The 12519-nt window shown below is 35.0% G+C and overlaps 1 protein-coding gene across 1 annotated transcript; it reads right to left on the reverse strand.

The window, feature by feature from the left end:
* Positions 1-6813: 6813 nt before the first annotated feature.
* On the reverse strand, positions 6814-8909 carry LOC125491301. The gene is made up of 2 exons (XM_048632912.1): positions 8365-8909; positions 6814-7195 (listed from the first exon to the last, which is right to left on the reverse strand). The coding sequence occupies exons 1-2, from the start codon at positions 8639-8641 to the stop codon at positions 7149-7151; spliced, it is 324 nt and encodes a 107-aa protein (XP_048488869.1). The 5' UTR covers positions 8642-8909; the 3' UTR covers positions 6814-7148.
* Between the last annotated feature and the right edge of the window lie 3610 nt (positions 8910-12519).

The following is a 12519-nucleotide window of genomic DNA, read 5'->3' on the forward strand; positions in this document are numbered from 1 at the left end:
CATTGGCAAATTTATTTGTTAGGATGTCTGGATCCATTTTAAAACACTTTAAGATCGTATCGTCAATTGATTTAGTTATTTTACCGGTAAGCCTATTTATAATTTCCATTGATTCCTATTGATTCTATTCCCGATCTTTTCGGTGTAGCCCTCGTATTTGTACTGTCTCATACGAGTAGAATTTGTGTAAACCTTAAATTATTTCTTACATTTTAGTGGTTTTTTGAAGTCGGTTTTTTAATTTTTTTAATTATTATTTTATTTAATAGTTTTTAGTTTATTTGTAATAATTTTCAATCAAAAGTAAGGTGCAAATGATACCAAAAAGTCCTACTAATCAATACGAATCATTCAAGCCTAAACACGAAGTAGTTGCTATATACCGTTGAGGAGTTCCCCTGACTGCCTTCCGTTTCCATCATCAGATCAGCTCAAGGTCACCATCATATTTTTTTGTTATAAGAACTATATTTACGTTCTTAATTTCATTAGAATCGGTTAATATGTGCCCAAAATGGAAATTCATACCCTGTTTTTACCCCTTTACCCACCCTTGGGGGTGAGATAAAATTCTGAAAAAAAAATGGGACCACCTGGGAGCTCAACCCAATACAACAAAAAAAGAATTTTCAAAATCGGTTCATAAACGGCGGAGTAATCGGTGAACATACATAAAAAAAATATAAAAAAAACCGGCCAAGTGCGAGTCGGGCTCGCGCACAAAGGGTTCCGTAGCAGCAAATATAATAACCAAAATTACAGTTAAATCAACCTATCTCAAAAACTATAAGAGATACTTTGATCAAACCAAAAATCGTTGAAAGAGTTAATTAGCATGCATCACCTCTATTTTTTTTAGAATTTTATACCCCGTAGTTATAAAAATAGAGGGGGGGGGACATACTTTTTACGACTTTGAGAGCTGATATCTCAAAAACCGTTCACTTTAAGAAAAATGTTTTTTAGAAAACTTTATATCATTTTAAAAGACCTTTCCATTGATACCCCACACGGGTATGTACATCGAAAAAAAAATTTCATCCCTCAGTTACATGTATGGGGGGCCCCACCCCCAATTCTTTTTTTTACTATTTAGTGTCATATTTTTGTAGCGGTTCATACAACACATATTCCTATCAAATTTCATCACTGTAGTACTTATAGTTTCCGAGTAAATCGGCTGTGACAGACGGACAGACGGACAGACGGACATGACGAAACTATAAGGGTTCCGTTTTTGCCATTTTGGCTACGGAACCCTAAAAAAAAGATCCCGACCGATCTCCTTTTTTTGAAGTCGGTTAAAAAATAAGTAGCTATAAGTAAAGCAACGTATCTTCCTCGATATAAAGGGATATTTCTGTAAGAAAACATAATTTGCTCCGTTTTATTTCAAAATATAGTGTTGGGATGAGACAATTTTAAAATTATCGATATTTTTCTCAGGTGTAAAAAATGGGTAATAGCTACGGGCTAGGAAGATTTAGCATATGTTCCCATTGAAAAACTGCACCAGCTAAAATTTATATGTGGAAATCACTTCAATGCTAGAGATTTTAATACGAAGAAGAGTCGGTTGAAAACTGCGGTTCCAAGGCTAAGACTAACTCTAAAGCCACTCTCTGATGAAATACTAAAAGAATTTCCTTTGAAACTTATGAAAGAAGAGTAGGTATTGTTAGTAGATTTTATAATACACATTATGTACACCCAGGGACAGAGAAACCTAACCCCTCCCAGAAGCATTGTTAATATGTGAGGGGGACTGTACAATTACAATTGAATTTGTTGCATTGAGTGGCATTTACCTATGTTTTTCTAACTATTTCTTAATTGATTATTTTACAGAACAAGGTGCATCATGTTCTACAGATAATAATATGACCAATATTCCACCAGTACAATGAGCTGTAGAAGTACACACGACATGACAGGACTTTGCTGAAATCAAGGGGATAATGTACAAAGGTTCCACTCGAGAGGGCCACGTACAGGATCTTCACCCCCACCAGAATAGAATAGAATAGACATCAACGTACAGGCCAAACGGCTCAAGCTACAATTATAAGACTTGGCAAGTAGGTTCCTTAGGTAGTGTAGGTGAGCACTAAGAAAGAAATTTCCGAAATTCCCACGGGAACGGAAATTAGCGGGATAATATTTTTGTATGAAAAATCTAAACCAAATCTAAGTTAGACGCTTGAAATTTGGCATGCAGGTACCTTAGTAAACTTAAAGCTTAGTTACAATAGGATATTGCTAAATTTCTACAGGAATGGGAGTTAGAAGGAAAAAATATTTCCCACGGGAAAATCTTTCAAGGTGAAGCAAAGCTCGCGGGTGTATTGTTTGGGGGTTTATATATTTATAATAAAAAGTCTTCACTGGCACAGTAATTTATATTGTTTTATTTCAGACACAGTTGACACAATGTTGTAGACAAGAGCAAGTTAAAAGTGACAAGTTGCTATCGATGACATTGACAGAACTTGAGATGTGATATGATAACTAGTGATGTGACATCCCCTTTCTTAAGTTTGAAATGATATTATGACAATACAAAATATTAAAGTTTAATTACGCAGACAGAACTAAGTTAAGTACACAATAGAGATAATTTTTGTTACTATTAGCTAAAGATAAGTTTAACTTATTATCTTATACAAATCTAGATATTTGTAATCTTGGTATCATACATAAGTAAGTATACATCATAAAGAAGTCCTACGATTATAGATACATTTACAAATCTACATGTATCTAGCTGGTGGTTTAACAACTCTACCTGACCTCGTCATATAGGGTTCACTACCCTTGGCCTTGACCTCCTCCACCTGTCCATCATCCTCAATTCCTTCCCTTTCAGTTCCTTCCAACGAGCTGGTTCGCATGGGCAGAGGGTCATGACAGTAAACATTACTATGAAATCTAAATTTCAAATGTACTCTATTTCTCCTATACCTAATACCATCATTCGCTTCTATAATGTATGAATTCAAATTCAAAATTCAAATTCAAATGGTTTAATCGACGTAAAATTTTACAATTATTTGTCGATAGTCATCTACCACCATTTCACAAAGGCCCCGTCATTGAGAAGGAAAGAAATGGCGAAAGAAACTCCTCGAGCATCTTTTCAACTTTTTCCTTATAATCTATTACAATTTTTACTTATATCTAGTACCTACAATTTTACTTAAGTACCTATATCCATTTCATTTTTTCAATAGCCTTAGCTGAGGTGGACAAGACCACGCGTTTTTGTCGTTTAAATAATCATTTATACTATAGTAAGCTTTACTACATAATGTAGCTTTAACATAATTCTTAAATTTTTGCTCAGTAAGGTTTATTGCTTCATTTGATAATTTATTATAAAAACGTATACAGTTCCCCATGAATGATGTGTTTGTTTTCGAAAGTCTGAGTGTGGGGAAAAGCAACTTATTTTTGTTTCTGGTCTCAATACCATGAGTGGCTCCTACTTTACTAAATGAATTTAAGTTTTTACGAACATACATAATATTTTCATAGATATATTGGCATGGAACAGTTAGTATACCTATTTCTTTAAACGTATCTCTTAATGAAATTCTAGACCCTAATACATATATGGCTCGAATTGCTCGTTTTTGCAGAACAAAGATTTGATTAATGTCAGCCGCTCGTCCCCACAATAGAATTCCGTAAGACATAACACTATGAAAATAACTAAAATACACAAGCCTGGCTGTATCTACATCTGTTAACTGTCTAATGGTTCTAACCGCATAAGCTGCAGAACTCAATCTACCGGCTATCCTCTCAATATGGGGTCCCCATTGCAATTTTGAGTCAATTGTAATACCCAGGAATACCGTTTCATTTACTAACTCTAGCTTATCGTTATTCAATGTCAAATATGTCTCTACTTGTCTTACATTAGGCAAAGTGAATTTAATACATTTTGTTTTCTTGGAGTTAAGAGCTAAATTATTTACAGTGAACCAATTAGCAACTATGGAAAGAGCACTGTTTGCATTGTCAAAATTGACTTCTTGTCGCTTCAACTTAAATATAAGTGAAGTGTCATCAGCAAACAGTACTATCTCACATAATTTATCTACCAAAAACGGTAAATCGTTAACATATACAAGAAACAAGAATGGTCCTAAAATCGAGCCTTGGGGAACACCCATACTGACAGGACAGCCAGCCGACAATTTAGTTTTTCTTTAACGATTGCTGGTAACCAGTTTCCATTAGGAATTTTCTTAAAGTAAACATGATCACCTATTTGCAATAAAGGTAATGTTTTTGTCTTTGAATTATAATATTTGGCATCATGTGTGTTTCTCTTTTGAAAACACTCTTTATAATGCGAAAACTTAACGACTTTTGGTTTGAGCCTATTTTGAGTTACAGGTATATTCATTCTCAAATTTCTGGACATTAACAATTGTGCTGGTGATGGCAAATTATTTTTGGGTGTATTTCTATATTGAAATAAAGCTATGTATGGGTCTGTGTTTGTTTCTTTACATTTATTCAAGATGTTTTTTATAATTTTTACTGAACTTTCAGCTTGTCCATTTGACTGTGAATGATATGGACTTGAGACTACATGCTCTATATCCCAATCATACAAGAATGATTTGAATTCTAAGGATAGAAAAGGTGGTCCACCATCCGACACCAGAGACATAGGTATGCCATGTCTGGCGAAAATTGATTTTAAATGAATTATTACATTTTTGGCTGAATATCCTTTGTCCATCAGAGCTATTTCAATGTACTTTGAATAATAATCAGTTACAATTAGATAATTTGAATTTTCAAAATACAAAAAATCAATACCTACCTGTTGCCATGGAAATTTAGTTATTTTATAGTTTTGTAATGGTTCATTTTGATTTGAGACTCTAAATTTGGCACAAACTTGACATTGCTCTACCATATTTTTAGGGTTCCGTAGCCAAAATGGCAAAAACGGAACCCTTATAGTTTCGTCATGTCCGTCTGTCCGTCTGTCCGTCTGTCACAGCCGATTTACTCGGAAACTATAAGTACTACAGTGATGAAATTTGATGGGAATATGTGTTGTATGAACCGCTACAAAAATATGACACTAAATAGTAAAAAAAAGAATTGGGGGTGGGGCCCCCCATACATGTAACTGAGGGATGAAATTTTTTTTTTCGATGTACATACCCGTGTGGGGTATCAATGGAAAGGTCTTTTAAAATGATATAAAGTTTTCTAAAAAACATTTTTCTTAAAGGGAACGGTTTTTGAGATATCAGCTCTCAAAGTCGTAAAAAGTATGTCCCCCCCCCTCTATTTTTATAACTACGGGGTATAAAATTCTAAAAAAAATAGAGGTGATGCATGCTAATTAACTCTTTCAACGATTTTTGGTTTGATCAAAGTATCTCTTATAGTTTTTGAGATAGGTTGATTTAACTGTAATTTTGCTGCTACGGAACCCTTTGTGCGCGAGCCCGACTCGCACTTGGCCGGTTTTTTTTATATCAACATTTATTGTAGGCCAATACAATATTTCCCTGGCCAACTTCAGACATTTATTTATGCCTTGATGCCCTTCATGAATTTTTATTAACATTTCCTTTATCATAGCCTGTGGCACTATCAATCTGTTCCCTTTAAATAATAAGTCATTTATGACATGAATTTCATTCTGAAAACTCCAATAACATTTTAACATTTCTTCTACTTTTGTTTTGTTACTAGGCCAGCCTTGCTGACAGTATTTTTTTAATGTTTGCAAAGCTTTATCTGAGTTAGTTGCTTCTAACAATTTTATTTTATATGCTTCACTAACAGCTAAGTTTGAATAAACTGAATTTACATGACATTGCATATCAGACTCATAGTTAGGTATAAAATTTTCTTTCATTGCAGCTCTAGACAGAGTATCTGATATGAACATTTCTTTGCCTGGTACATATATAACATCTAGGTCATATGCTTGTAATGCTAACATCATTCTTTGAAGTCTGGCCGGTACATCATGCAATGGCTTTTTAAACAAGTAAACCAATGGTTTATGGTCAGTCTCTACTTTAACCCTGCTACCATAAACATATTGATGAAATTTATTACATCCAAATTGTATGGCAAACAATTCTTTTTCAATCTGAGCATAGTTTTCTTGTGATGATGTTAGTGTCCTAGAACTATAAGCTATCGGACGACCCTCTTGCAATATTACTGCTCCTACAGCTGACTTGGACGCATCTACTGACAATGTTAATGGCAATTTTGTATCATAGTGAGCTAACACAGGTGCATTTGTGATGGTTTCTTTCAAATTATTGAAACATTGTTCATGATTCTCATCCCAAACCCATTCTACACCATTTTTCAATAAGTTTCGCAAAATATTGGTTTTTTCTGAAAGATTCTCAATAAATGGACCTAAATAATTGATCATTCCTAAGAATCTCTGTAAATCTTTGACATTAGTTGGAGTTGGCAGCTCTTTAATAGCTTGGACTTTCCTATTATCAACTTTGACACCATCTTTACTGAAGATATAGCCTAAAAAACATACTTCCTCGACTAAAAATTTACATTTTGACTTATTCAACTTTAAATTAACTTGCCTGACTCTTTCCATGACCTTACGTAGTCTCATATTATGTATTTCAACAGTTTCACCATAGACTAAAAAATCATCAACAAAAATTAATACTCCCTCTAGATCTCCAAACAAATCTAGCATAATCCTATAGAAAATTTCAGTTGACGCATTAATTCCAAAGGGTAATCTTAAATATTTGTACCTACCGAATGGAGTTTGAAAGATACATAAGTCAGAACTTTCACTGTCTAATTTAAGAGACCAAAATCCTGAAAATGCGTCAAGATGACTATAATATGCGGCACCTTTAAGTTTTGACCTAATTTCATCTATGTTAACTAAAGGATAATGTTCTCTCATTATGCTCTTGTTTAAATGTCTAGGATCCAAACAAATTCTTAACTGACCTGATTCTTTTACAGTTACAACCACTGAATTGACCCAAGAAGTAGGCTTAGTGACCTTTTCTATGACCTCCATCTCCACCATGCGATCCAGCTCGCCACGGAGATCCTTCAGTAGGGCGAACGGAACTTTCCTCGGTGGATCAACGCACGGAACAGCGTCAGGGTTGAGGTTGAGATGAACGACAGGCGGAAGACATCCAAGACCCTGGAAATCATCATTATATTCTGTTAATATTGATTCACAATCATCTTTTTGAATGTTAAAGACCCGTTTTATTATACCCAAGCTTAGACAACTAGGAAGACCCAATACAGTTTGGCATTCTAAGTTTGTAATGACAAAATTAATATAATGTGTGACTCTCCCATATAACACACACTTAAATTCACACTGCCCAACAATAGGTATGTCCTTCCCACCAAATCCTGTTACTTTTAAGTTACAATTTTGTAAGTTAATGTTATTTATATTGATATTCTGAAAATTTGAAAGTGACATTATGTTTAGATCTGCTCCCGAGTCTAAAATACAGTCTACAGGTTTTTTATTTATCATAAGTTTTAAGTGCCATGCTTGACTTGAATAATTGTTTATGTTTTTAGTTACTGCGCCTATAAAATGTCTCTCAGCGCATTCAGCATCTTCATCATTGAGACTTAATGACTCTAAATTTCTTATATTTTTACTTTTCCAACAAAATTTAGCAAAATAACCAAAAGAATTACATGACCTGCATCTGGCTCCTGCAGCTGGACATTTGTAGCGGTGCCTTTGACCACATCTTCCACAGGGCTCCTTTGACGACGACATTGATGGTGACTGACGACGATTGTAATGATGACTCGAACTTGACTCTGAACTGCTCGACCTCTCAGGATGACGATTCATTGTTGTTGGACTTGAAGCTCGACTTCTATGGTTATATGAAGCTTGACGACCTCCTGAGTTACTTCTTTGACTGTTTACTTGAAGAACATTTTCCCTGACGGCATCTCTTGTGCTCGAGATTGTCTCAGCATTCTGCTGTGCAACAATTACTGTCCTGGCAATTTCCATAGTGCGCTCCAGTGTTAATTTTGACTCTTGTAGAAGACGTTGACGTATGTGTGATAGATTTGATGACATATTTGCTATGAAGATATCTCTGACCAGTGATTCTCTCAAATCTCCGAACTCACACTTCATGCTGATATTTTCCAGATCAGTCATGAATTCGTTAATACTTTCAGCATTATTTTGCTTGCGTGTAAAGAATGTATGACGCAACAATGTTAAATTTGTCTGAGGCTCAAAGTAGTTGCTGAACTTCTTTCTAACTTCTTCCAGCTTGATGACATTGATATCTAGGTTGAAGGAATTAAATATCTCCAAACCTTTGCCCCCCATAGAATGCAGCATGATGGCAATTTTCCTTTTTTCTGACGTGGCATCCAGCCCTGATGCTAACAAGTATAACTCGTATTGCTGCCACCATTTCTTCCACTCTTCACCGTTGTTATTTAGTGCATCCGTCGAAATGTGCAGAATTGGCAGTGCATTCACATTGTGCGGCACATGCTCAGCAGACATCGGCTTGACTTTGTCGGAGTCCATCTTCACCTTGTGCGGCACATGCTCAGCAGACATCCGCTTGACTTTATCGGAGTCCATCTTGACAATTTTAATGTATTTCTTCTCAGCTTTTTCTGTACCCCACACTTGACACCATGTATTGTTTGGGGGTTTATATATTTATAATAAAAAGTCTTCACTGGCACAGTAATTTATATTGTTTTATTTCAGACACAGTTGACACAATGTTGTAGACCAGAGCAAGTTAAAAGTGACAAGTTGCTATCGATGACATTGACAGAACTAGAGATGTGATATGATAACTAGTGATGTGACAGCGGGAAATGCTAGTACATATGAATAAATGTATATACAGGGTGTCCCAAAAGTCAACGTCATCCCTTAAAGGGCTGATAGGTCAGCTCATGAGAGGCCAGAATATCACAATTTGACCTTAGTAAAAACTCGATAATTTTCGAGATATTGACACTTTTATAAATTTGCTGAAAACCCACACCTTGGATCAGACCTATTTTACTTTTACTCATTCCAACATGACTTACCCTTAATAAATTCAGTCAGATAAATTTCCTTCAAACAATTTTACATCGAGGTCGTTTTGTACTAAAATAGCAATAACTTTTTTTTTATTGAAACAATAGCAACGTTTTATACCATTTTGGAAACTGCATTAAATGAGCAATCTTTTTAAAAAAGGTGCCAGGTTTACGTGGTATATTTTTTTTACAGTATGTAGAGTCAAAGTTGTTTATAAAAAAATACGATTACCTTTTATGACTTTGAAAACCGTGTTTTTTTTAAACATACAGCATTACTCGATATTGTTTTTGACTGCGATCAATAGCAGGGCTATACAGGGTGATGCAACACCAAACAAATTCTAATAATATGGATTTTTGTACCGGCGGCACGCAAAAAACTGATCCAAGGTGTCGGTTTTCAGCAAAATAAAAGTGTCAATATCTCGAGAATTATCGAGTTTTTACTAAGGTCAAATTGTGACATTCTGGCCTCTCATGAGCTGACCTATCAGCCCTTTAAGGGATGACGTTGACTTTTGGGACACCCTGTATATTGTTAAATAAAAAAAATGTTTTTGTTTATATCAAATCTTTTACTAATCAAAAACTGTTTTACTTTTTGATTAACTTCTAATTTATAAGGGGATTGATGACATACCTAAATACTGAAACAAGTCGTATAGGTACTGCATAGTAGTTAAACAAAAAGAAAAGCATTTAAAAACTGACTAGCTTTAGCCATATACAAAAAGAGAAATCGTTACGGCCAGACTACACAGTTCTAAGAGCACCGATAATTCGTTGTAAATATGTTAATGTACAGTTTTATAACATACATGCTACGAGTTATCGATACCGTTCGAACTATGCAGAATGATCGTAACGATTTCTTGTAGTGTATACCTACGTCAACCATTACAAGAGGCGTCGATTATCGATATGAAATAATACCTAGGTACATCACTATTTTGGTACATCACTATTTTGTGTTTGTAATGTTGGCAGCACTGACTGGTTTAAGTGACACAGGTTGGTAATGATTCATTATCCAAACTTTGTGTTTTTATTCTTAGGAAGTCCGGTCTCTTACTACTATATTACCTACTCTGTGCATAGACAAGACATGTCATAGACAACTTTCTTCTATTCTGTGTTATTCCTCGAGATAAGAGTGCGGCCACAAAGCTGTTGTGAATAATTCCTTCTAACAGTACCTACTTAAGTCTTATGTATCTATATCTTTCTTTTTAGTATATCTACTACCTAGAAATCTATGCATTATAAATTTATAGATTCAAATATTTATCTACTGAGATACTCATCAGTAGCTTATGGGTCACAGTTGGGTTTCTCTCCACCATGCGATAATAAACACATCCCACAATGTTAATAGGTTTCAGACAGGCTCAGACTACATAATAGAAGCAGTTTTCCTGAAATAAAAATGACATATATTATGTATCTAGCCTGTCTGAAACCTATTCATTTCTGCATGGTGATATTACAACTGAGGCACGCGGGCAACTCACTCTATTTATATAGGCTCTCCCGCATCTTGCAAACTAAAGGTGGAGAGAAAAATGGACTTTATTTAACTGTAACTGTGTCCCTTATGATGCCGAACACGGAGAAAGTCGAAACGCCATATCTCACAATGTTTACATAGTTTTCAGACAGGCTAGATACATAATATGACATTTTTATTTCAGGAAAAATGCTTCTATTATTATCTCAAAATCTAGTTTACTGAAAATTAAAAAAAAATTACAGAACGTGTATTATTACTAGTATAGGAATCGATTGGCATGACAAACGCAAAATCGATTTTTTGCGCATACGCCCCTCTGGCATGAATTTATTTATTTATTTAATTATTTCACAAAATCCACAGCACAAGACAAAATAATAGCTTACATAGGCCAATTACGGACTTAAATTATACAAACGAATCACAATTACATCCGACAGAAAATAAAGTATAAAAAATACATGCAAAATTTAGGTTACATTACAATACAGTCACACAAAAAATTACAAGCAATTAAAAATTACAAGCAACAAAACATAAACAAAAATTCATTTAAAGTTGACTCATGTATATTAAACACAAAAGTCACCAGCATGTCATTTAAAAAAAAAAAAATAAGAAAAAAAAAGACGTAAAGTTACCAAAAATCTAAATTTGGAGGCTAATTCTAAATTGTAAATCAATAACTGTCCTTGGCAAAAAACCATTCCCTTATTCTATTTACAAAGCTCATTTGCGTTAAATGAAAAATGTCAAAGTCTGAGAACTGTTTATTATAAGTTTTAGGTAGTCGGCAACTTATGGAGTTACTTGCGTAGTTTGTATGCACTAAAGGTATGTGGAAAAGGGCTTTGCGAGTATGACGTGTGCGGGTGGATGGTGTATTCAGGGATAACATTATGTTTACGAGTTCAGGGCAGTCCACAATGCCATGACATACATTATATAGTAGTTTCATGTCCAAAACTATACGACGATCCTTTAAGGTCATAAATTTTAGGCGAGAACAAGAAGACTCATAATCATCCTGCAGTCCAGATCTATAATTAATATGGTATATAAATCTTTTTTGAATGCGCTCAATCATATCCATATAAATGAAGCCCGCGATATGCTCCGGAACGGTTTATTTTTAAAAATAGATATTCCACCAATTACCTATTCTTATCGCATTACAATTGCCTATTCTTATCACTGTAAAATAATATCCAGCACAAAAAAAGTGTTATATTAAAGTTTCATGTCATTATATTTACTTCAAGCTATAATGAATGAAGTCATTCGTTTTATATGTCGTTTAGCTAATGGAACGAAACCACTCGAGATAGTAATATCAGGCACCGTGTTCTGTATGCATTTTAACTTAAGTGGCGAATTATGTGATCGATAGTTCTATAATACGAAATTACGTTACAAGGATTTTATTTTTGTTTACTTATGAAGTATTGGAATATTGAATAATTTACTTGGTACCGTTAAGCAGTTGGGTTCTTCTAATTTCCGACCGAAACCCGACTTCGAAAAAGGAGGTTTTTAAATTTGTCTGTACTTATGTATTTTTTAAATGTATATTCACCTATGTCTTTTGACAGTTATAGACTAATTTAGATATTTGTTGCCTTGCTTGAGTTGCTTGCGGGGAAAGCATGGCATACTACGCGCCGCACAGTAACCACAGAGGGAGTTGGCCGTTCGATTGTCCGGCACCATCCGGAGGCGTGAGGTTTAAGGCCAAACAAGCTGTGGTAGACGACGGAGGGACGGATTTTCTGTTAGGGCCCGCCACCTTATCGTGAGATGCACCACGTGTAGGATGCCTGCCCCAGCCAGATACCACCAAGATCGCTCAGCTTCTCCCACCGAAACGGAGAGGAACGCGGACCATGTAGAAGCAACGGAGTGACCTA

The sequence above is a fragment of the Plutella xylostella genome, chromosome Z, assembly GCF_932276165.1.
Source record: "Plutella xylostella chromosome Z, ilPluXylo3.1, whole genome shotgun sequence".
NCBI classification, from domain to species: Eukaryota; Metazoa; Arthropoda; class Insecta; order Lepidoptera; family Plutellidae; genus Plutella; species Plutella xylostella.

Bases quoted from the DNA above. Each gene is read 5' to 3' on its own strand.
- LOC125491301 (XM_048632912.1), bottom strand. From the start codon at position 8,641: ATGGACTCCGATAAAGTCAAGCGGATGTCTGCTGAGCATGTGCCGCAC. The intron at 7,196-8,364 runs GTTTGGAGATAT...GATGATTTCCAG, and splicing joins GCATTCTATGGGGGGCAAAG to GGTCTTGGATGTCTTCCGCC.